The 26,529-nt window shown below is 42.8% G+C and overlaps 1 protein-coding gene across 7 annotated transcripts in view; it reads right to left on the reverse strand.

Annotated features, from left to right (window-relative positions):
- The window catches only part of ano3 (anoctamin 3), a 112,143-nt gene that overhangs the window by 25,812 nt on the left and 59,802 nt on the right, over positions 1–26,529 (reverse strand). For 3 of the 7 annotated variants that reach the window (XM_088610985.1, XM_088610982.1, XM_088610986.1), the window contains 11 exons: positions 25,811–26,005; positions 13,894–14,024; positions 12,302–12,457; positions 11,577–11,677; positions 10,432–10,476; positions 8,960–9,091; positions 6,613–6,719; positions 5,399–5,454; positions 4,516–4,637; positions 4,093–4,227; positions 2,027–2,123 (listed from right to left, as the gene is read on the reverse strand). In XM_088610985.1, the coding sequence (XP_088467111.1) occupies positions 2,027–2,123; positions 4,093–4,227; positions 4,516–4,637; positions 5,399–5,454; positions 6,613–6,719; positions 8,960–9,091; positions 10,432–10,476; positions 11,577–11,677; positions 12,302–12,457; positions 13,894–14,024; positions 25,811–26,005 (1,277 nt within the window). Of the gene's footprint in view, positions 1–2,026; positions 2,124–4,092; positions 4,228–4,515; positions 4,638–5,398; positions 5,455–6,612; positions 6,720–8,959; positions 9,092–10,431; positions 10,477–11,576; positions 11,678–12,301; positions 12,458–13,893; positions 14,025–25,810; positions 26,006–26,529 lie in introns of those variants that run through there. The other 4 variants (XM_088610983.1, XM_088610989.1, XM_088610988.1 and 1 more) reach the window with 4 other exon arrangements.

The following is a 26,529-nucleotide window of genomic DNA, read 5'->3' on the forward strand; positions in this document are numbered from 1 at the left end:
AGAAATCCCTGTGGCCAAAATTCCCAGTAGCCTTTATCAATCATGGCCTCCTAATAATCCCCATCTATGAATTGGCTTCATTACTCTGTTCTCCTCCCCACTGAGAGCTGATGTGTGGTGAGTGTTCTGGCGCACTATGGCTGCTGTCGCATCATCCAGGTGGGGCTGCACACTGTGGGGGTGGAGGGGATCCCCATTACCTGTAAAGCGCTTTGAGTGGAGTGTCCAGAAAAGCGCTATATAAGTGTAAGCAATTATTATTATTATTATTATTATTATTATTATTATTATTATTATTATCTTCAGCCACAGAAATAAATAAAGCAGGAAGATAAATGAAAAAAAAAGTTATCCCTTCCAAGATAAATTCCCAACACTTCCAGTTAAAGGACAACGGCCATGATCCCACCTTAAATATTTAAACCAGATGACAGCGGCTTGGATAATGGAGCACAAGTGATGTACTGTAGTTGTTTTAAAAAGTAATAACAAGACAATCCATATGTTTTCAGGTTGTACAAAGAGATGGGATCACAGAATATTCATTTATTCTGAATGTGAGATATGAATCAATGCAGTTCTTTGGAAGAAATGATTATGGAGGAGCATTACTGTGCTGAAGATAGTGTGAAAAAGAGACTGAGAAGTCTGCCAAACCAGTTCGTGACTGGCCAGGGTTTTCACTTCTACATGAGCATAGCTGTAGGGGATCTCATGCATGGCAGGAGACTTCTACGTTATCAAGAGAATGAGAAAGGCAATTTGGGGACTTGGGGGAAAAAAAGCTTCTCTTTTTCAATTTCCATGTTCCGGGCCTATTGCTAAAACGTGCACTATAGGGACTCAACACTAGAGAGCATACTTTGCTAACAGTAATGATTGACTGCTTTAATCTGGGCTTCTTCACATTCTAGGCTTACTGGATCTTTATTCCACCAATTTTTAAAAAGTCTTTTGTTTCTTAACTTATGACTAATTTACAGCATATTGTAACTCCCAATGCAACTTTCTGTAAAACAGATCTTAAGAAATGGATAATGGCTACAGCTACACATTTTGTAAAAAACACTGAAAAAGCACATTGAATAAAATTAAAGCAGAGCACTGTCAATCTAGATGTGGCACTTTTACATCGCAGCAACGTCAAGAGCCTTTATGTTCAGTATTTGCACACTCTGCACGTGCCAGGCTACTGAGGACAGCTGTAACTAAGTGGCAATGCAGACTGGCAATGGGCATCCATAACCAGTCCTCGGACCCGGACCCAGGAAAACACAGCACGGCCTTTTTTCAGGAACCACAGGTTGGAGGAGTTCAAACGAACCAAGACAAACCAGTGGCAAAACTGCCTTCTAACCCTAACTTGCCACCTAAGCTGGAGCGTGTCTCAATCGAGACAGGACTGTCGGGCCCATGGGAATGCAGCCTCACTCGGATGAGAATCAGGGTGACGTTGGAAGACTGCAGTATCGGGGGGAGCGCTGTGCCTCCTTTTGATTCTAGAGGATTAGAAGACTCAACCACTTACAAACCACATGTGTACCCCAAAATGTGTTCAGTTCAGTCATGCTACTTACAAAAATGTTTAGATAAGATAAAATCACTTTATTGGCCATATACAATTTCTTGCCTTAGGAATTAGTCTTTTTGCATACCCCAACTTGCTCTCCATGAGACACACAAACAGGGAGAGAGAAGCTGGGGGTCAGAGCGCAGGGTCAGCCATTTATACAGCACCCCTGGAGCAGTTGGAGTTAAGGGCCTTGCTCAGGGGACCAACAGAGTAGGATTCCACTGCCAGCCGCAGGATATGAACCAACAACCTTCGAGATCCTTAGCCACAGAGCTACTGCTCTGCCCCAGAGCAGATAGAGGAGGGGTCAATCCCCAGCTCTGACTCCCAGCGTATTTCACTTTGTTTCCCTGTTTAAAGATTCATGAATGCAGGAACCCTATTTCCCACAGTCTTCAGTGCGGTGCTGCGGTGTGGCTCCAGGTTCAAGGAGAACAGCAGGGAAGGCCTCACCTTGGCGAAGACGCAGCTGTCACTCAGCCTCCAGGAGGTGCAGTTGCGTTCACACATGGGGCACATGATGGTGGTGTTGGCCTCACAGATCTCCTTGCTGTGTGGGAAGAACAAGGGGCAAATGGAGGTGAGGATGGGTCAGATGTATAGGGGACAACATGCTCCACAATAGACTATCTAGGGAATACTGTTGTATTCTCTTTTGCTTTAATGTTTTTAGGAACAATTTAAAATAAGTACATAAAACATTAAAAAGGTACAAACAAGAGGTGGTGCTTCAACACGTCTTGCTTCATTTAGCTGCTGATCCAAGAATCCCATCTCTGCATTCCATAAAGCTAGCATCGGCTTGAAGCATCTGATTAGAAAGTGTCAGTCACCCACAGTTCTACAGTTCTGTGTGTACGTGCCTACTGTTCTCTGTCCTGAATGCTTCTGAACCTGATTCTCAGTTGTGTTCCTGTGTCCTTGTTTTGCTGCTGTTGTTGGAGATGTCTCAGCTGCCTTGGTCACGGCCTGTCTGAATTTTAAGTACTTGAGTATAGTACTTAAGTACTATTTGAAGCCCATCCACATGTGCTGTGGTATATATTGATATACAGCACAAGCAAGGGGCTTAACACAGCTTCAATAGTAAAATTACACAAATACATGTATCAAGTATATAAGTACATGAAGTTTAGATATTCTTGGGTGCACCTTGAACAAATACATAGCTCTGTGCTGATCTTAATTCTGAGATACATCCAGATGGTAGTCTATCCACAATACAGCTGTGACTGATTGACATCTGCCAGCTCCCATCTTATTTATATTGGATTTAGGTAGGGCCAATGCGATTTCTATGATCCTCATCTTCTTAAAATCACACACAGCTGTTTCAGAAATTCAGTGGTTTTGTTTGATGCAGCAGATAATTAAACATCCGAGAAACACAGCCTTTAAATCCTTTGAAATGCAAACAAAAGTTTCGCTGAGGGATCTAATTTGGTCATGCGCTGATATTTTGTTATCCATTTATTTAGTGAAAAAATAGCCTTCCAGGCAATTGAGTTCTGAAACATTGTAAGACAGCGAGTAAGAAGGGAATAACTTATAAATGGATATAATTTCAGAGAGATCAAGCATTTCTTTAAAAAGCATACTGCATATTGAAAAGATATGTGTTGTCAGATACCTCAACTTTAAATTTAAGAGGAAATAAAACACCATTGATGCTTTTAGACCTTCTGATTACCTCTAAAAATCATTTTTCTGTTCCCAGAATGCAAGTATTTTGCTATGTTGCACAAGCAGGACATTTCTGTACCAGAGAGAAAACGTTTAAAGACACCCAGTGAAAGACCATGGAAACCAAGGAGTTTCCATGTATTAAAAAAATGGTAAAAGGGCATTTTATTACTGAGTTGTTAAAAATGCTGTACAGTAATATGAGTCTTCCAACTTCATATTGATTCAGACATGCAGACTTTCACTTTTCCTGGAGTGTGGTATCATATTCAATAGGTTCTCATCAGAAACAGGTCAACAGGCCAGAGAAACAAGTAGCAACCTTTGACTGGATTTCAGGCCTGGAAACCTTCTTCAACATGAACGCATCACACATGTGCTTCAGACCAGCAGATGTGCACCTGAGCCCAACAGGGAGGGTAAAGGGGTAACAGCTATCTCTCCTCCATGAGCTGAAACACAGAAATCATGGCAAGAACATCCAGTACCTTGAGTGTGAGAGCAATCAACTTCTGTACGGCTGTACCGAGAACAGGAAGGAACTGCTTTACACAAAGGATTCTGGGAATATGAAACAAGCTACAAAGCCATTTTAGCCAAAGCAACAAAGGACCAAGGTGAAACCAGTACTTTGGATTCTAAGAAAGAGGAGGAGCTGGAGTAGATCAATAAATTACTAGACTCTCAGATGGGGTCAGGGTAGCATTTCGGAGGCTCTTGTGCCCACGAACTAGCAAGCGCGGCGTGCATGGTAAGGAGCAAGACAGCGTTGAGAGAAAGCAGAGGGAAAACGTGGCAGAAACGTGCCCCTCCTGCCAGCTGCTGCCTCTGCTCACCTGACTTGGCTGGAGTCCATGGTGAAGAGGCCGTACAGGAAGACGAAGAGCCCCACCAGGGCAGCGGGGATCAGCATGCCCGTGTACCACCCCAGCCAGGCGAAGTACAGGCCGATCTTCTCCCCGAAATACCGCCTGCGGGGTCAGGAGGGGGCAGGAGGCAGAGAGTGAGCAAGGCAGCCAAGCAACCGGCAGCACAGGTCACACAAACGTCAGTGCTGTCCACATTACTGGCGCTTACAGGCCCATTGGTGCAACATACAAAAACACAGTGTGTTAAAAAGTTTTAAGAAATGGAAACCAACTTCAATGCCGTTATGCCTGGGAAAAGTCATAACGCTGCACTCAGTGCATCACGTTAGGCTACGCTCTTGGTGAAAGTGTGGTGCACTGACTGGTGTCTCATTTCCTGGAGAAACTTACCTGATGAGATCCAAAGGCTGGTACTTGTACCACATCCCCCAGCGGGCCCACCTCTCGTAGAGCAGGTGCCTGTGATTCTGGGCTCCGTAGGTCTTGATGGGGTGTCTGCTTTTGTAGCTGCCCTGCCGCCACCCAAAAGCACAAGGCCAAAACCTGTGAAAGCGGCTCTACAGCGCCTCCTTGAGGCTAACCCAGAGGCTTCTCTAAATGACTGAGGGGGGAAAGGGGGCTCATGAAGAAGAGGGTGAGCATGAAGTATCAATTTAAGCAGTGAGGAATGTTGTACGGACACGGACACGTCCAGTACTGAAGTAAAAGAAACCCTGGACATGAGTGGACTCATGAATTCCGCTTGGTGGGACCGTAATAGTCCTCTGCAGAGAGAACGTTGTTTCTGGTGGGGCCTTCAGGTGAGCAGGCATCATAACATCATTATAAAATAAAAATATAATTAGATCAATTAAGCAAAAGGAGAAAATACAACTAAAACACAAGGTCCCGTGTGTGTGCTGCTCAGCGCTTCCCTTGCCACACTGAAAAGACAGCCGGCCTTTTGACAGAGGGAGAACCCTGTCGTTATTCAGCTCCGATTCAATCTTGTAACGCAGCCGAAAAGGAAACTCTTGTCATCATATTCGACTGCAGACGAGTCACGCTCCAGCCACAGTGAGGTGGCTTCTCCGTCGTCGTTTAACGCAACGCGCGACTGAACTGCAGTGCCATCGGGCGGCATTAGACACCCCTTTACCTTTTTGATTCACAAACAAAGGGCTTAAAGTGTAAGACTAGGGTGGGACATCCTCCACTGGTCAGCACAGCGTACACAGGGTTTCTTTCATCCACTCAATGCCTCAGCCCTGATTGAAAAGCCCGGTAATTTTACCTCATGAGGTGGGAAGGCGGCTTCATAAGTCCCGTTGCCTAGCAACCGGTTGACACCTACATTGTGAGAAAAGAACACAGTGTTTTTTGTACACAAAAAGACAAGGAGGCTTTAACGATAATAATACGGGGCTCTTTTACCAGGTACAAGGACAAATGACTTGACTAGAGGTGGGCGAGCTCGTCAATGACAAAACCACTTCGCTCATCCACTATAGACTTTAAATCAAGTTAATTTGTTTCTCGTCTGAAGTTAGTCTGGCATTTATTTTAGATTTTTACAACCCCACATGACTGAGTCATTATATGCAATGTAATATCAGAAAGAGTGAATGTAAGGCCAAGTATCAAAGAGAAATAAATTACTCTGTACAGCCCATCCCAAAGGAGAAACGAAAAACACGACAGAGCTAAAAGCTTGTATAGAACTGAGCCTGGACTTTCTGATCGTTCAGTGTTTTTTACACTGCCTCTAAAAAACCGTCTCAATATGAAAAAGCACATATTAACATGAATAAGATCAGAAATTACAATGTTGAAAACAAAACATAAATGTAAGATATAAAAACCATAAAACATTCTAAAAATGTACAGCACGTTGTCAGGGCAGATTTATAAGTATCCTTAATACCTTGGTGGAACATACTGTACGACTCATCAAGCACCTTAAAGCAAGATGGGATTTATAGAGAAGTGATCAGGATAACCTACTTGTATATTGCAGAAGTCATCTCGGAAAAGGACAGAATTCTGAACTGACAAATGAATGTCTTTCTATTTAAGGGCAGTTTTAAAAACCTGTCCCAAATTGCACCCAGTTAACATGGAGTCATTTAGTTATCCTGGACATGGCAGCAAAAAGCCCTGTCCAGTCACATGTAGTCTGTTAATACAGCTGTTATATTCTGTTGTATTACAGTTGCTGTAGTCTATGCTTACACCTGCTGTTGTATTGTAGCTACTGTATTTTGGTCTGCTCTTTCACCTGTTGTAGCCTGCTCTCACAGCTGTCGTATTACAGCTGTTTTATTCTGCTCTCACAGCTGTTGTATTACAGTTGTTGTAGTCTGCTCTTACAGCTCTTGTATTACAGCTACTACAGTAGCTGTAACAACAAGTCTGCTCTTGCACTTGTTGCATCCTGCTCTAACAGGATCCTTCTGATGTTACAGTCCCCTCTTGCTGATGTTATAGCCCTGGGATGAAGATCCTTACCCATTTTTGATTTCCCATCCTCATATTTTGTACGCTGCAGGACATGGTGAACTATTCTGCTTCGTGTGGAATTGGAGAAGAATGTTTCTTTGTTGTTGATTGTAAAGCTGAAAATGAAGGAGATACAAGTGGACACATTTGTGAAACCCTTTTAGGGTCCTGAAAAGCTGAAATTGTTTCAGTCCTTTTGTATGGAGCCATCTGAAAGAGAATTATAGAGTTCTTTAGCCAGCTAAAGAGAAAGAATTACTGTATATCCTTCTTGAGAGCTTGCACAACAAGGTTTTAAATTCTGAAAAAATAATTAAGTGTGCTACATTCTTGAAAATGAACTCTAAGAAAATGAACGGAATCTTTAATTCTACCTTGATTCCTCAGTTAGTTTCCTTCCATTTTTAGAACAGCACTGTGTTGCATGAATCACATTTGGAAAAGCGTACAAGGCGAGAACACAGAAACACTCTGACATGCCTATTTGCACTGACTAACCCACATCTGTCTGCCTATATCCTGTGATCCCTGTGATCCAGACACACTTGGGTTTCTGACTGCAAGCTGTCAGTGGTGTCAATCCTCAGTCATGCTCTGTCATCTGTGAAACATCTCCATTCCATTTTCACAAGTATCTTAATTAAAAGTGGAAGCTTGTCTTAAACAGCACAGTTTGAACTGAAGGGAGAACTGACGCAGTTCTCACTCAACAAACTACAAGCCCAGAGTGTTTGCAGTTGAATAAGCACTGAATGGAGCTCTCAATGATTAACGCTACATGCTCAGAGGGGCATAGCAAACCACAGGCATAGCACAGTGAGAGTACCAAAACTCTCACAGCTCCAGCTCGCCCTTCTCTGTCAAAGCTTTATGAATCCTGATTACAGCCAGTTAATGAGATGGTTTTGGACAGTGATATCTGGACTAAGGGGCTGTGCCTGCACTAATGACTCCTGGTGGCCAGCTTTTCTAAACCTGATGTGGCAGAAAGACAGTGAGCTAGAAAAGGGAATTAATATACAGTGCTGCTCTGACGCTGAAGAATAATGAATAATGTAAGGGGAAAATAAATCCTGTTGCTTTACGATCCTTTAACCTTCAGTCTGTTAGCAGGATTATATTAAAAATATTAAACATACAGCCACTGTCTAACTGAAGTTAGGTGATGAGCCTGGATGTGCAAGACACTTCATGAAAGTAGAACAGGAGGACCATTACCAGGGTTTTTTTCAATTCAGAAAACAGAAGCTTCATTGGTGCTAGAAAGAACGAAACAACTGGAGCTCACAGCACAGCAGAGCATGAGGGACCCAGATGACTGTTCTAGCTAGGAGCCTGTTCTAGCTAGATGCGTAGTTAAATAACTGCAGTTGTGTAACAGCTGAAAAGCAAGCCAGAACCTACCCATAACATTTGTTACCAGGCAGCCATTTTGCTTTATGTTCTGAACAGAATCACAGACTTAGGAAACACAAAGAGAGAATCTCTGCCCGGACTGGCCAGCCAGGCTTGACAGTGGCTCAGCAAACAATTCAACCACATAGGGGAACACAAGGGGCTGGAAGAAAGCCTGATTTCTCCTGGAAAAGCAGCTATCTCCTGCGCAAACAGTTCACGACACAATAATAACCTCATCAAAATCAAGGGCAGTGATAACGTCTGAAAACTCAGGCATGAAGAACGAAATCGCTTGGTTTATTTTAACTGAGTTTATTAGTCTTCCCTCTGTCTGCTGCCAAGACTGACGCAGGATGTTTGGTGCAAAACTGGTCAGTAGGACGTTTTGCCTCCAGCTGGCTTCAGAGAAGCGAAAATGAAATGCATGGTATGATGATGTCACTGCCTGGGACTCCCAGGGGGCACCTGGCCTCCTATCTGTGTCACAGGGTGCTACCCTTGCTGGCCAGTGGCCTGGATGCTTGACTGTGTATGGATTGGGGGGGTAATGGGTCCCCCATATGCATCAGCGAGATTAACACCTATTGGTCCCCGAGGTGTCCACTGCCTTGCTGAGGAGGAGTTTAGCAGGGCTATTGTGAGCTTGTCCCTCATCTGGGCTGAACAGTTGAGGAGCTTGGAGGTGCCAGAGGTGGCAGCTTGAAACCCCTGTACTAAACCAGCTGGAATAAAGACATCAACACCCAAAGAAGGCTCCACACCCGAAACATCATGTTTCTTTTCTTCTCTTTTCAGTGGGGAATAGACCTTTACTTGTTCCTTTGCTGCCTAAGCAACTCTGACGCAACTCCCTGCCTGGGCTGCTGTAAAGGGATAAAGCCGTTGTGGCCACCTGACGCCTCGGAGGCGCGAGACGGGGGGACTGGATGCGGCAGGCGGGTGGGAGGGCTTGACCTACTGGTGCATGCGTGCCGTGCTGAAGGGGGCGGTGTAGCAGTCCGTCTCCTCCAGGTCGGGCAGGGCCTCCTTGTCCAGCTGCATGGGGTTGCGCGGCAGCCAGCTCTTCAGCTTCCGCCAGTTCCGCTGAAACCTGGGACAGGGGGAGGCAATGAGGGTTGTTGCTTTATAGTGTTGCTGCCCCACCTGGTCTGAACTGCAGCACACCGTGCTACTGTTACTGCTGTGAGCAATCGCTCCTCCCAGCTACCAGCTAATGCACAACAGGGACAGTGTCTGTCAGGTTAAACCTGCTCACACTCCTGTTGCTGCAAAATACTTTTCCTCTGCAGGGCGGCCAGAGGGATAGTGCAGGAACAGCTGTTGTGCCTCCACATTTAGTTTGTGGCATAGAAAAGAATGCTTTCCACTTTAAAGACTTTTATTTCTTACGTGTGCAGTCTTTGCTTACAAATCTACCCATTTGAATGCTTTTTTTCAAATACATACACACAATATTATCCATGCCGTCAATATGTGTGTATCAATACGGACATTTTTTGCTGACTCAGTCTTTCCAGGTAGAACTCTACTGTTTTCACCAGCCACATTTCTCTGGCATTTTCTTTCAGATCAAAGAGGAAGCAAACAATAGGTGCACACCGTTCCTCTCTGTTGTGCCCCGCTAGCAAAAGTAATCTTCAGCCAGAGGCTATTAACACTACAAAGAGGATTTCCGAGGTCGGCAGACATGACAGCCAAGATTTCCCATCATTCCTGATTAAGAGCCTAGCAATATTGTCCAGAAAACATTTATGCACCCTCACTGAATAACTGAAAAGGGAACGGTACTAACTAAACGGCAATCATAAAATAATAAGGAAATCTATTGCTGGCTTCAGAAAGTAAATACCTAAGATTTAATAAAATCAATGTCAATGTTCGTCCGTAAAGTAGGCTTTATAGTTCTTTATACTTTATTGTCAGTGGGGAGGACCTGCAGCCTCCAATCGGAAAAGCTTCGTGAGGAATCACAGCCCTCGATACTTCGAGGAGTCAGTTTGGAAAGTATTAAGCTCATCCACACTGACTGCTCTCTGTTGGCTGTTCCTCTGCCTTGCAATCCCATTTCGGAATCTTTTGAGCTTCATCAGCCCCGATTTCCCTAGCGTCAGCTGAGAGAGAGAGAGTGAGCTCTCTGAGTGATGTTTGTTGAAAGAATCAGAGTGTTTAAACGTCTGTAATCAATCTGACACAGCTAATATGGCCACAACAAAGAGGATTATAGTAATGGAAAACCAATGAAGCACTCGAGCATGTGCCTGGAGGCTTGTTGGTGTGAATCATGCAAGCTAGCTGGAAGAATGTCTTTTGTTGTAAGCATTAATGGGCACCTACAGTATGCATGCATGAACACGCATATATGTGCATGATCATTTGACTGTTTGCCTGTGCAAATTAGACAGGGAATTAAATTTCGCAGCGCCCACCAACCTGCCCAAGGATTTGCACTTCCAGTCGGTGAAGTAACATTTTTTCCTAAAGGAACAGAAAGTGCCTGTTAGGTATCTCGAAACTACAGTGTACTGACATCGTCACCAGAAAGGCATTTCTGTAAAGCAACCAGAAAGCAATGTATTGCAGTGTTCCTAAGAGGGAACTCTCCATATGCATTGAACACTCACTGACAATATGATATACTGTAAACTCAACAAATACATTGCTATATAGCGAGCAAGTACTGTATGTCAACATCAACATACACTAATTACAGGTGTAATCTGGTGCAAAATAAAACTTAAAGCTCCACCAAAATGCAGTTCAGAACATATTAGATCACTGTACGACAATCATTTGTTCCAACCCATCTTGTTTTGAGCCATTGTGTAACAACTGTACACTCCAAACTTATAATGGCACACTGCCAATCTTAAAAATCGGTCCTCTCGATGGCCACGGATGACGCCCTCTGTATGTACCGAGGCCTCTGTACTGATGCCTGCCCATCAATGATGTGTTGAAACCATAGCTTTGCATGGTGATCATTGTAGGGTAAAAGCTGTCCTTGGCACCAGACTGAAATATTCCAGATTCCTGAATTTAATCTTGGGTTGACTGTCCTGTGTTGTTCATAGCTCAGAGCTGGTGCTTCCTGATGGACTTTGAACATGCTCGCTGCGCGGGGCAAGAGCAAGAAAACAAGGTGTTTTAGGGTGTATGGCTCTTACAATATCCGATGATCTAATACTGCAGTGACTTGCAGTGTTGGCCTGAATGTTTTTGATTTCTTTTTTATTTACATTGGATTTTACCATTTAAATACAGTACATCAAACTCATGATACACTAATTTACTCAATATCACAATATACTAAGTCACATCCACAACACATCATGATATATGTTGATAACAGACTATAGCAATTAAATTCAAACACTACAAACACAATGACATATAAATTCAATCACCATCATGTCCCACTAAATTAAATATGAAACTATTAAGACATGATAAGTAAATACACCAACATCATGGTCATATTAACATCTGAAATACTTTAACAAACAAACATAAATCCTCTATGTCTATTGCATTTACTCCAGACATGCCTCTCACTGATCTTTTTTTGCAAGGATTACCTGAATGGCATCCTTATGCTCATCTGCTCTGCATATTTACAGAGTGCTTCCCAGGGAGCGTGGATCTTAACGAACATGATGTCATTGTTAGTGAGCGAGGGCTGGAAAAAAGCAGTCATACAAGGACATAAAGTCAAAGATCGAATCGTTCTACGGCAATAGAGAAAATACCTGGACTTAACGCTTAACGATTCCCAGAGCCAGAAAGTCAGTTGTGTCCTTTTTGGTGGTGTTGTTATAGTAACATGATGGAAAGGCATAGATCTTACTGTTTTTAAGACACTAGGTTCCTTCAATTTTGAAATTGTGAGAAAAATTACAATTGCGATCAATAACTTTTCAGAGTACATACTGTATGGCTAACAGGCAAAACATAAAATGTGAAGAACTCTTTTCCTCTCTTGCTAAGTGCCTGACCCTTTCACCTCACTGCAGGTCAGTCTAATCCCCCTTCTGAAAAAACACTTCAATAACTGAATCACCACTTCGAGAAACTCTAGGAGCAAGTTTGAGTCTCATTTGATATGGAAGGCTACCAAATCTGTCCGTTCTTAGCTGCGCTCAAGTTTGGGGAGACAAAGAGAGACGGTAGGCACATTGTTCCCCACTGGAATAAAACTGGTTGGCCCTCAGGGTGGCTCCATGAGAGGAGTGAGCAAACGTCCTTATTTGGTTCTCATAACATTTTGTTCTCAGAGAGGGGTAGACAGCGGACAGAACCTCACCTCCTTCTCCAGCATCAGCCCTTCGGCACGCAGGTTCCTCTCGAATGTGCACCGCTTTTCCACCTGCAGGCTGGACTTCTTGTAGACCAGGATGTAGTCGACCCGCTTCTTCCTGTCTCGAAAGAACAGCCCCGTTGGTGCCTCGGGCTGGCTCTCCTAAGAACGAACAGCAGTCCTGCTCACTACACGCCCCCCAACAACGTCCACTCCGGAAGTGGGAGGTTTGAACCGAACACAGGGGGGTTTGAACGTAAACGTCGATTTTCCGATGCAGTATTCGTCTGCAAGTCCTTCCCCGCTCATCAGAGAATTTGCTTATTCAGCTTTTCCGATCTGCTCATCTGCAGACGATCTGCGGTTGATCTGCTTCCTTGAAGTGGACAACCCAAAAAGATGCCCATCCCCCTCGTGATCTTTATGCCAGGTGCTCTTGCTCAGCAGTCTAGGTACACTGTACCTCCTTGACCAAACTGCCCATTCACACTGAACCAATGAGATGCAGAGACACTTGCATATAGGCTGTGTTTCATAGCTGAACATCCCCTTCATCAATTTCCCTACGGGATTAATAAAGTATTATCTATCTATCTTCAGCTGCAATCGGGATAAGGAGAAAATGTTAGGCAATTAGGCAATCTTTAGCAGAAAGGATTCTGTGATAGCAGTGTGGAGTGCTCTGGATTCATGGTGTGTGGGATTGATCTTTTAGGGCAACAGGAGCACACCGAGAATAAAGAAGACCTTTCAATTGCTGTCCAGATCTCTTAAGAGTATGGCTGGTTAATGGGTTGATTGGGATGTAATAACTGTGACTTCAAATTAAGAGGTTTTGACACCACTGATCACCACAGCTTTTGGGAACTGTCAAGTATAGCTAAAAAACTAACATGGTATCCTATCTTGTTGGGTTCTCCCTTTGGTAACTCTGTATGTGCCATTTATCTGTCTGCTACAGCAGAATGGTAGAGTTGTTAGGGCTCTGGACTCCTAATTAGACGGGGGCACTGATGTTGCACCCTTAAGCTGCAGTAAAATACTCAGCTCTAAAAGAATAAATGTGTTCATAATAGGTATACAGTAAACATAATTTCATTTGGAGAAAGCATCAGCTAAATAAATTAATATGAATTATTTACATAGACAAATGAGGCATCTGTCCTTTATGGATTGATAGAGCACCAAGAGAATCTTGAGAATCTGAGCTGAGAAAATGCAAAAGAGTTTTCCTGGTTTAATTCTGATAAGGGAGGGGAAAATCTGTGACACAAAGGTGTTGTTTTTTTATTCTGTAACAATGGCTTAGAAAACAATGCTAGAAGCACTAGCTCCGCTTTTTACCCTCCAGGATTTTGGAAGCATTCTTCTGTCCATCTGCTCCCCATTACAAAAGGTTAAGCAGCGACAGCACACCGTGATGAAAGCCCAGTCACACGTGGCAGAGCAGAATGACTCAATGGGAAACCTGAGTATAGAAGATGCAGCCTGATAGCCAGTAGGAAAGGAATCCATTTCAAACCTCCGAGATTCCTCGGCTGCTCTGGAGACCAAAAAGCTCCCCTCTGAAGGACACACAGAAGAACAGAGGAGCGTACCTGCAGTGACTCCGTGAGGGCTTCTCGTTTTGAACGGATGGTAGTTTTCTGGATAAGAAGCGACTGGTCCGTCCTGGAGTCATAGGTTCCCTGTTCGGATTCCTCTGTGTACAAGTCCTTCCCCACATCTGCTAGACAAACAGAAGCCAAAGCTATAAACTCATTGCTTTTCAGTTCACGGATTTCACACACTGTGCTCTCTGACTCATGGCCATCCTTGTGCTTGTAGCACACCACGAACAGTATATAGCCAGCATTTATAATGAACAAAACTAGGCCTGTCGTATCCTCTCCCTCTCCTTGCACTCATCTGGAGAACAAAAAATATATAGCCCCACTTGGTGGTGAGAGTGGGATAATCTATATCAGTTATCTGTTCTTCCTGGAAACCTGTCCTCTAATTCTGCTAATTTACACACTGATTTGTTAATTGCTTAGCCTGGAAGGAAATGACTGTTTCCCACTGCTTTAAAGGGGAACTGCAATGCTATTCTTATATTTCGGGGTTAGGAAGAATCAGCATTGATGAGGGCATTTCAGACTACAATAAAATTAAAATGTACATCAAAACTGTCAGATTTACATGACAAAACAGACGAAATTTCCAGGTATGCACAGCGCTATGTTCTGCGATTTAGACGAAGGCAACAAGATTTCCTTTGATGTGTTGTGACCTTATTACATTGTACAGAAGCAGGCTTGTGAATACATCTCTTTTAATCCAATAGAAATATTGGTTTTGAGACGGTTTTGCTGCCAAATACGACTTACTTGTTAACTTTGTATACAGATCACATTGGAACATTTCTACAGTGAAATGTCGGCTGCATGACCTGTATTCACTCGTACGTCACAGTACATCAGTCATTACAGTGACTAGTGAGCAGGAAGGGCTGCATCAAGTCACTGTTAATGGGAAATCAAATGCGACATACAGTACTTTCAAAAAGTTCACAATTTTTAGTTCACTTTGAAATTCGTATAATTTTTCTATAACATTAATGAATTTGTTACTGAGATTGAATAACTGGTCTGAGAAATTGGGACTGCAGTTCCCCTTCAATTACTGCAGGTCATTATACCAGGTCTGCAAGAGTATCCTTGGTCACTTTTCTACAGCTCTGTTAAGGAGTTAGTCTTCCTCTGTGTTTCAATTAGCTGTTATTGAATCAATGCTTATGGCAATTTGTATAGCAAGGGGAGAAAGCTCTGGCACGAAATGGCACCAGCAGGGTTTAAATTACAGCTGCTGTTGACAGCAGGCAGTCATTATTAATTCTTAGGAGGGACTGCAATGCTTTGCTTGCAATTTTGCAAATTAAACAAAAGTAAAAACAACAAAAAAAAGATATTAAAACTAACGGTTGGCAGATGTAGACTAATCGCAGCAATTTCAAAACAATAAGTTTTCCTGCGGTGCCAAAAGGCATTTCTGAATAGTGGGGGTGAATCTGGGTACATCTTCCTGGCCAGTGATACATGTCACCTTTTCTTTTAAAAACACATCAGACCATTATTAAGCAAATAGTTCCAGAGCTGTGAAAACCTTATGGCCTTAAGCATTTGTTAACAGTGGTGACCATCTTTTCTGAGCAAAAAATGAATTAGCTCTAATGCCAGTACAAGTGTGCTTGGCCACAGAAAGACTTTCTGAAGAAGAGCTTTATTTTCTATCACTGATTGGTTTTATTCATTCTTGAACACCGATATAACATCTAGTCACAATAATAATGGTAGACTACACCGCAATGTGGTGAAGAGAGGGTGTGTCTAACTTTTTAAAGTCCATAAAAGCCATTTTGTGCTTAAATCCACATGGTCTCCTCCAGCTGCTTCCACTGTCTGGTCAAACTGACCACTAAGCCTCAACCACACACTGAGATACAGTAATGTAACAGCATGCAGATGCAAAGCCCAACAGAATATTTTAGTTTTTCCACATTAATCAGTAATGAAAATCACTAAAAGAAAACAATCCATCTTCTCTACAATGTGGGCGTAATAAATCAATTTTTAAGCTAGGAGGCTATATCCTCTTAATTTCCTAACGTGAGTTTCACGCTTGCTGACAGTTTCCCAGTATTGAAAAATGACTGGGCCTTTCCCCAGTTCTCTTAACGAGCCCTTATTATGCCTAACCAGAATGAAGTGGCTTTTCAACGGAGCTTCTACCACAGAAAGATGCCTTTTCAGCACGTTATTAATATTGATGCCAAGTGGGCCTCGATCAGGCTTTGAATTCTCACAGTTATTTATTTCTATTCCACAGTTCCACGTTTTGTAGGTTACCTCTGAGAAATGAAAAACGAAATAAAACAATGTCACTATGTAGGTCATAGAAACAGCTCTCAGAAACAGATTTTTAAAATTGTGTTCTAAAAGAGTTATATCACCGACAGAATTAATCACTTCTCCTCTCGTGTTTTTCTCAGACTGTTCCACAGTGTGAAGACCCTGAGTGGACTTATTCTGTCTCAATTCATTTTCCTGAAATCGTAAATCTTTGTTATGGACTCCATCTGTCACATGATATAAGGACTATTTTGCTTGGCCAGGTGAATGTGCCCCAGAGCAGATGGATTTTGTATACAGATCTTTTCAGTCCTAAACTCATCTTCTCTGAAAAGGCACTTTTGAAGAAACTTAACAGATGGCAAAATGGATTGTGGCAGGAGATGCTGAGATAATATAATCCCCCCCCACCCCCCCAAAATCCTTTATTTACATAATGCTGCCAAACACAGGCAGGTATATGTGTCTTTTTAATACATTATTTGCCAACTTGGTTGTGCCTTTAGAATGAGGCTCTATCAAAATGCCACAGATGAAGAGATCACAAGGATAATAATAATAATAATAATAATAATAATAATAATAATAATAATAACGTAACTTTATTAACCCTTTACAATTCCTTGCATTAGGAATTGTCTTTTCGCAGACCCCAGCTTGCTCTCCATGAGACACACAGACAGGGAGAGAAGCTGGGGGTCAGAGCGCAGGGTCAGCACCCTGGAGCAGTTGGGGTTCAGGGCCTTGCTCAGGGGCCCAACGGAGTAGGATTCCTCTGCAGGCTGTGGGATTTGAACCAGCAACCTTCCAGCCACAGGCGCAGATCCTTATAACAAAAATAAAACACCCACATCCTGCACTGCCATAGTGCTTTATTGTTTTTAAATACCTGCAATTATAGTTTTTAGACTATAGTTGCAGTCTGAGAATGTGCAGGATTGTTGTGCTAAGGATGATTTGACTTAAATTTACTGTAAGCTGATATAATCTTTTTTTTTTTACCCCAGTGAACCGTAATCACCTTCATCTGCATCCCATGTTATCAGATCTGTGTGATTAAATGTGTATGAACTCATAAATCTTTCCGAATATAAACACATCACCCACTTACACACCTAATCACCCTTTTCTGCATACTGTAATTCCAAAATATAATATTCATGTAATTAAATGTAACTTTTTGTTAAAGCATGAAAAATGAATGCACTGTAGGAGATCCATTAGACTCTGACTCTGTTCTAGAAAAAAAAAATCTTTTGAGTTTTGCTACCAAAGGCCTTATAATAAAACAAAATACAGTATACAATGATTTAGGAGAGTTATAACTGTTGAGTGTTGGTGGTCATTTATCTCATTTATTTGATAGCCTCTCGCTGAGCAAATTACTGTCATTTCTCCCTGGATTCCTCATTGGACAGGAAGAGAACTGTATTTCCCCAGAAAAAAATCCTTCGATAAAAGATTTGTTTTATTGTTACAGCATCATTTTGTTAGAAACCTGCTGCACAAATTAACACATGTGACCACAGGCAGAATGACAGAAATGATTATTATGAATGAATAATACACTATTTTGACTGGAGCTTTGAAAAACAATCATAGACGATGGATAGGAAGACACAGGTGAAGCAGAGAACACAAACGCAAACTACGAGGATTCAAGGCATGTCTTTACACAGGAGGCTGTCAGAGTGAGGATCAGGATACTCAGCCATGTTGTTGAAGCTGATGGAAATGTCTGGATGAGATCAACGGATTCATGAATGAATACAAAACAATCAAGCTATATGAGGCAAACAGATTCTGCCCTTTTTGAACCTTTCTTTCGTTATCATGACAAGATAAGCTTATCTTATTGTTCTTAATCAGAGATGTATTTGAGCACAATGATCCGAGACCACTGCACAGTGGATATCACAAAGGATTTCTCTGTAAAACAGGCCTGCAGTACTGCTGACCCTGCAGTATCAACGCAATTACACCTCTGCAGAGCACAGCAGGCATGCAACAGATAAAAACATAGTGCCGTGCTTAAGAAAGTAAAAACTGGGAACACATACAGGAATGATGCATTAAGACATGGTGTTTTTAGTTTTAACCATGCACACTTCTTTCTACAATCATTTGTGCCATATTTGTTAAGCTACTGAAACTCAAACCTAGCTGTATTTTTAATAAAAACTGTAGGGGGGATTTTAAAAATCCAATAGCAGGAATGCCAAAAATATCAATGCAAAGAAAAAAAATCATTAAGACTTTGTTTTTTTCATTCCACTGTGACAGATGCCAAATGTGAACAAACTACAGCACTGTACAGTATCTCTCACCTGTTTTATTGTTTATGATTTTTCAGAACAAATACCGACCTTTCTATACCGTATCCAATAAATTTAGATTTGTGAAATTCTATTAATGACAGCAAGTGAGTAGATCACATTAAGTTTAACAACATGAAAGTCTCTTTAAGAGATTGCTTGATTGAATTCTTATATTATTGAGCTGATAGCAACCAAATTGAGCCAGATTGGCTGAACAGGTTCCTGCCGTTTGTAACGTTTCCTCTGGTCTTATGTGAGTGTTAGGAGAACTTTATGCCCACCCTGAAAAATGAATGAATGTAGAAAACCACACCACCTGCAAATCCTAAATTTCAAACCAGGCGATTGACGATCGGTTTCTATTGCGCAGAGATGAGAAGCTGCTGGCAAGGAGAAATCAACCCTTGAGCACTGGGCTGGGAAACTTTCGCCTGCAGGGGGTCCCGCAACTATGATGTAATCTGTGGCCACAGGTATAATAATGAACTAGTAATAGGTTTATTCCCTGCTGAAAAGAGAAACAAGAAAACACAACGTTTTGGCCGTGGAGCCTTCTTCTGGTGGGAAGAGTTTCTATCCTTTATTTCACACCTGAAGAAGGCTCCAGGGCCGAAACGTTGTGTTTTCTTTCTTCTCTTTTCAGCAGGGAATAAACCTATTACTTGTTCCTTTGCAGCCTACGCATGCTGACGCAGCTCCCCACCTGAACTACAGGTATAATAAACTGCCTATCATAGCAAACAACACCTTTGTTCAGAGCTCTGCTCTAGGCAGAGTCCTCTGACCCACTTCCTTGCCTTTTCCAGGGGCTTCCAGTGCCTCTCTTTATCAAGACTCAAACACGCATTGAAATCTACCTCCACCTCACATGTCCAGAAGTTCACTCCCCTCAATTTTCTATCCTTTATTTCATTCTGTTGCTGTATGATTTTGCACAACTGATGTTGTTTTGCACATTATCTGTTACCTGTTGTTGTTTTGCACATTATCTGTTGTTGTTTTGCACACTGCCTGTTGTCACTGTCTTTCTTTTCTTATACAATTGTATTGTTTTTTGTTTTTTTTTGTACTGCTTACCGTCTGAGAGCTAGCTAAATAGCAATTCATTACACCATATACCTGTGCATGAGTATAATGACAATAAACTTGAACTTGAACTCTCAAGTCTGAAAAACTCGTCAGCAACACGGCAGCTCAGAGTCAAAACCAGCTAAAAGTCACTGCGCAATCCCATTCCAGGAACCCCCCCTTAGGGAGGCCGGGGGGAGGGCACTTCTGAAGCAATGCAGAGAAACAAGAAAACTGAAAATCCAATTACTGCAGGCTGTGTGGCACAGTCGACCTTTTCTGTGAGGTTGAAGAAAGTGAACAACACCTTATGCCATTGATTACATTGGGGTCTTTTTTTTTAAACTCTGGGACTGCACCCCCATTAATTATTCTTCAGCACAGAAATAAGCATCGCAGCGACAACCGCCTCTGAGATCCGAGCGGCGGGACATTTGGCGTCTCTTTCCAATTGCAGAGTGATTCCAGTTTCAATCAAGATCTGGTTTCGCACACCGAGACGCACACGCATCTGTCCTCCCCCCTTTCCTCAGCATCAGTGTATGCTGTGAGCTCAGGGGTCAGTCAAGATGGGTGCAGCTGCTATTTATAGGCTCATAAAAAAAATCCGACTTCTGTGCTATCTCCAGATCCTTGTCTATTTGCATTTAATTATGAGTTGCATTACATTAAGTTTGCACTTGTTATGAGCTGCAGTACTTTAGGCTGGGGCTTTGCATTGTAAATGTACTGCACATACTGTACTGTACAGCAGGCGCCCTCAGGTAAAAGTCCCTTTGTATTCAGTCTTTGAATGATGTAACACCTTTTTTTGGCTAATGACTCTACTGTAGCCTTTGCACATTGTGTGGGCAAGACGCACTGCTCCAGGCAGTCAATCGTTGTTCACAGAACAGGAGGTGAAACGGGATGATGGCACCGGCGTGCGAGCGCACTCACTGTTCATGACACACAGTTTTCTCACCTCTGTGATTCGTTGAGAAGGCAGCTTGCTCACTTGCACACCGTGGGATATCAAAGGCGAGATGAATGGAAGGGCTGACCAAAAACAAAAGGCATTTTGCAGGAGGAGGTGATGCGATGTCGACTCGTGGGTGGTTTCATCATTTTAAAATAACGCAACATCCTCCTGATTTTGTTTTGGAAGCTACTGATTCGCTTCCGCGTGAATGTCCGTAGGGAAAGTACAGAAAGAATGCCAAGTGAACTACATCAGATGTCCTTTAAAAGAGTGAATTTCCTAAATGAGAACCGTCTGCTCTGTATAATTGCAATTGTCTGGCAGTGATTGCCTGTCTGCTCTATGTTTAATTAGACAACAGCTTTCCTAACACTCCTTGTGCTTTTGTAACCTCCCGTATTGCAAAATCAGGAAAGATTTGAAGACCAATTAGCCAAGAGATTGAGCCTACTGGTAATGTTGAAGCATTTGCATTACATTAAGCATACAATTAAAACTGAACCACATTCATTTCAGAACATATGGTGGATTACACTTTTGAACCTTCAGATGCGTTTAAATTACTGGAATGCATTTTGAGACCTTGCTGCTGATTAAAAGCAAACGCACAGCAACACAAAGCCCCAATGACCAACTGACTGATTTGTCTGATAGGATATTTTGAGCAGGTCAGTGCTCATTCACCCTCTTTTTGTTGGATAAACTGAACCAATGTGTTGATTAAACAATCACATTTTTTAACGATGCCGTCAATGAGCAGATCCTGGGCAATTGCACTCATGACAACCATATTGAGTTGAAGAGATCGATAACCTGATCCGGTGCCTTTGCTGTCCTCATTGCCGCCTTAGCCAGGAAAGTCATTCTGATCTTGCTCCAATCTGAGGTAAAAAACTGGACGTTCAGGCAGCCATGACTCAAGAGTTGATGAGTATCGACATATAGATTGAAGTAAAGGTATTCTTGATGCGGATTACAGAATCAGTGGCTCACAATAATTCCAGTGGGATTCATTAATCCTCTCAGCCTACATCTGTAAAAAAAACAATCTCCCTTATTCCTGAAGGAAAAGCCATCCATCATCATAAAACCCTTAAAATGCAGAGCCTACAGAACTTTAAGAGCATTATGGAGGAATAAAAGACAAAATCTATAACCTCTTCCACAATCTTAACTTAATTACCATTACTGGTGGCAGCACAGTTTTGCAGACGTTCACTAAAGTAAACTATATCACTCATCTACTGTGATAAAACATGAAAGAACCATGAAATTGTGGTGAAACGGAAGAAAATACAGCAAACCATGGGATCGCTTTAGAATTAGAAATTAGACTTACTGTATAGACTTATACTAACAAGCCCAGTCTGTCATTCCTTCCTATGATAGATTTCAGAAGGAAGCATAAGCAATTTGCAGCTCGTATCTCATTTGTTTCTAAATACTTTATGGTATAACTCTTCAATAGTGGTGTTAAATTTGTTAGGTCAAATGCTTCACTTACAGTACATGGCAGGAGTAAAGTGTTAAGAATTATTTCTATGATTAGTTCAGGTGGGGAGCTGTGTCAGCATGCGTAGGCTGCAAAGGAACAAGTAATACTGTAGGTTTATTCCATGCTGAAGAAAAGAAGAAAGAAAACACAACGTTTCGGCCATGGAGCCTTCTTCAGGTGTGTCAGGCCTTGTCTCTCTCACACCTGAAGAAGGCTCCACGCCCGAACCTATTAGCCATTCCTATGATTGTTTGATTTATAGTAATGCCACATTAACAGCATCATGTGTGCCGTCTCTTACTATACAGAAACACCACAACAAATACACATCATGAACAAATGGAAGATCACATGATTAACTGTGCTACTCTGAAAGTACTGAGCCTCCCATTGCAGAATTCAGGAACATCTTTCACTTTTTATTTCACGTCCATTCCAATTCCTGAAGGAGAACAGGGGGGGGAAAGATACTACTGGTTAAGCAAACCACAGAAAAGTAAAATCCATTCCTCTTCCCATTTTCACCTGATTTATCTTTTAGAGTAAAGAGAGCACTGCAGGCATTTATAATGACTCTCAACCTCTGTAAACATCTCTTAAGGGCATGGCTCATCAATAGGAACAAGTAATAGGTTTATTCCATGCTGAAAAAAAGAAGAAAGAGAACACAAGGTTTCGGCCGTGGAGCCTTCTTCAGGTGTGAGAGAGACAGGGCAGTAGGCAAAGGTAAAGTAGCGGGAGAACAAAGGTTGGGAGGGGGGAGGAGCGAGAGGCGGGAGCAGGGGGCAGAAAGAGAGGCCAATCAAGAGGTGTGAAGTCAGAAGTCAGAATGTGTGCAGAGAGGTGTGAAATGAAACTTCCAATGAATGGAGAAAATTTAGTAGAATAGTAGTCCGTCGTTAAGAGAAGGGAGAATGTGTGATCCTAGCTGCAGGATAAGTTTGGTTTCGGTGGTCTTTCTGATGTATGAGTTCGGAAAACCGTCTTTGAGAACACAGACGGAGAGATTAGAGTGGTCGTGGCCGTCAGAGGTGAAATGAGACACAATGGGCTTGGAGAGATCTTTAATCTTCACAGCCCTGACGTGTTCTCTGAAGCGGTCTCCGAGTCTCCTTCCTGTTTCTCCAGTGTAGATGGCTGGGCATTTACTGCAAGAGATACAGTAAATAAGGTTGCTGGAGGTACAAGATGCTGTCTGGGTGATCCGGAATTGTCCTGAAGGGCCTTGAATGAGTGTGGTGGTGGATGTGACGCAGCTACCCTCTGGAACTACTATGGCTCATCAATTGGTTGATAGTGATGTATTACCTGTGACTTGAAATTAAGAAGCTTTAACACAATTGATCTCAACTGCTTCTGACAACTGCCAAGTAGTCAGTGGTCTGTAGAACTGTCATGATCTCCAGTTTGCAAGCTGGAACTCTGCTTGTTGGGCTCTTCCTCTGGCAGTTCAAGATGTGTGCTATTTATTCTTCTGTTGCTGCAAGGCGAAGGGGCAGTGGGGGCTCTGGACTCTTCCTAAGAAGACTTTGTTCAAATGCTGGGTGGGGTATGGCTAGTGTACCCCTGAGCAAAACTCTTCACTGAGACTGCTGTGACGAAATAGGCAGCTGTTTAAATGGGTATAAATGTAGTAACTCTAGAAAAAACCATCAGTCAAATAAAGGATTAATACTAATGATGATGCACCACCACGTCCTGGACAAGCACTGAGACTGGCAGGCTATAAATGGGGGCAATTGTACACTCGTGCAAAACTGTAAAAAAAGGAATACAGAGAGATTTGCCAGTGTCACTTTACAAAGAAGGGAAAAAAACTGAAAACAAGTATGTAATTAGTGTAAGACATTTTCCAATCTACGGCTAGTTCTTTTATGTTTTGTTCCTCTTCCGCTGGAGTTATGAAGAAAGCTTCAGGGCCCTGCAAGTATTAAAGCACAGCTCTTGAGCATTTGCCAGCAGTTTCATTCTCATCCAGATGTGCCACCTTCACTCCTTCATCCCCTGTCCAGCTATGCTACCAAACCCATCAGCTGGTGAGAAAAGCAGGGAGGGTGGACACGCGTGCAGTGTGAACAATATGTTCATCATCGAAGGCAATTCTCTGCCGAAGGGTGCCTCAGAAATCTATAGCTGTCTGGTTCTATTGGGTATACTGGGCATTATTGCAGCTGTCTCTCTGAGAATATTTTGTAGGCTGATAAAACCACCTCATATTGCTTTCTGTGGCTCTCCTTACTTGACTAAACATACAGTAAAATCGACTCCTGAGTCCAAAGCCTTTTCCTTATCTGGGTAGGCTGCACTTTACCTTCCAGAGTTTACATCAGAGGGAGAACAGTATTAACTAGTTTATAGCATCTGTTATGTATACTGTGGTATATACTGTGGTATAACACGGTAAAAGCAGAGTGATGCGGTGATATTATAATAAAAAGACACAAGAGGTGTGGCACACCATGCTATCAACTGTGCGAAATTATGGCAAAAGAACATCACTACATGCTATAAGCCTTGAAGATCCATAGGAAGACTTCAATTTTACAAGCTACTGTACCACCACAGACAAGGAGGAAGTAGAGGTTAATTCCATGCTGAAAAGCAGATAGAAAAAAAAAAACACGTTTTGGCAGCTGAGCCATCTTCAGCAGTGGGCGATACCGTTAAACCAAATTTCTGATCCAGACTGCTTGAGCATTATTCTTAATTGATTCATGTCCTGCCAATTTTCGTAATGGGAGGTGAGCAATGAGATGAAGTGTCAAAAACAAAACTAGCAGAAAACCCCTTTATCGTGTTAACTTGAGAATCCGGCCCAGACCGGGATATTATTAATAATGCCACCAATGTTATTTATAGATGTCATAAATGCTTCTGGATGATTTTTTTTTGGGCATCACAAACTAGTTGGTCATGTTTCCAAATCAGTGCAAGCAATAGGTTTTGTGCGAAAGGCTCGTGGGTTTTGAAGTTTGTGGAGGAGGCAGTTTTAAACCATTGCTGTTCTTCTCAATCCCCTGTTTTAAATGGCATCGCACATCCACAGCTGCAGGACAGTGTACCACTGTGTCATCCTTCCACACTTCCTGGGCAGCTGCTGTCTGTCCAGGTACGTCTTCAGGCCTGCTGCAGCCAGCACAGGGAGAAACAAGGCACTCCCCAAGAGGGGGAAACAAGACACTGGCCCAGAGAGTCAATAACCTTTGCTGAGCAATTAGATAATGATCTACAGAAGATAAAGTCACTTTCTGGAATCCAGTCATTAGGTCTTTCCCTTAAGACCCAGGTGTTCCCGATGAGTGAACTTCACAGAGAGATCCTCTTCACCTGCATAGGGATTGCTTCACCTGAAAATATCTCTCGTGAAATTTCCTTGAACACAACCCTTTGGGTGTGATGTATAATTTTCCTAACCAAAGGAAGCTGACCCCCCAAAAAAATCATCTTGTTGACATAATAGCAGACAGCAGACTGTTTTTTTTTATTTTCTTTCAAAACATAATTTTCATGAAATCAGGAAATGAATTGTATTTTTTATTTATTATTGTCCTGTATTATGAAAAAACACAGGGATACATGCACTGCCTACTACTGATTTATCCTTCACATATCTAATAAGGCTCTAAAAATGTTAATTAGTCCCCCTAATGAGAAATACAGAAATAATAAGTGCATTTACTAAGAGGGAGGTGTGAGGAACCGGCTGTGAATCTGGGGCAAAAGCACTGTGGGATTGTGGGCGGGGCAGGGGGAGGGGGTGTGGCAGTAACCATGGAGACTGACCTTTGCCATAGGCGACGTTGTCGACGGAGGGGCTGGCGCTCGGGGGCTGCGCCGTCACCTGACCGGCTGGGTGGACCGACAGGACCCTGTTGAGGCTCTGGGGGTGAGTCTGGCTCTGGACCAGGCAGGGCAGACTTCGGCGTGAGGGCCTCACCGTCTTCTCCCTGATGATTTCACTGATGCTGGTGTGCATGACTGCAAGGGGAGGAGGGAGAGCAGCACGTCAGCCACCTGCCTGAGCTCGCAGAGACAACATTCCTAGGCAACGTGCAAGAGAAGAGCTAAGAACCATGTGATCTTATGTTTATTACGCCAGCAGCCATATCACCCTGCAACTCACAACTGGCAGCCCACTGAAACTAAGCAGGTATGAGCCTGGTCAGTACCTGGATGGGAGACCTCCTGGGAAAAACTAAGGCTGCTGCTGGAAGAGGTGTTAGTGGGGCCAGTAGGGGGCGCTCACCCTGTGGTCTGTGTGGGTCCTAATGCCCCAGTATAGTGACAGGGACACTATACTGTAAACAGGCGCCGTCCTTCGGATGAGATGTAAAACCGAGGTCCTGACTCTCTTTGGTCATTAAAAATCCCAGGGCATTTCTCGAAAAGAATAGGGGTGTAACCCCGGAGTCCTGGCCAAATTTCCCATTGGCCTCCTAATAACCCCCCTCTCTGAACTGGCTCCATCACTCTGCTCTCCTCCCCACTGAGAGCTGGTGTGT

Source organism: Lepisosteus platostomus, chromosome 18, assembly GCF_059453375.1.
Source record: "Lepisosteus platostomus isolate fLepPlt1 chromosome 18, fLepPlt1.hap1, whole genome shotgun sequence".
In the NCBI taxonomy this organism is placed as follows: Eukaryota; Metazoa; Chordata; class Actinopteri; order Semionotiformes; family Lepisosteidae; genus Lepisosteus; species Lepisosteus platostomus.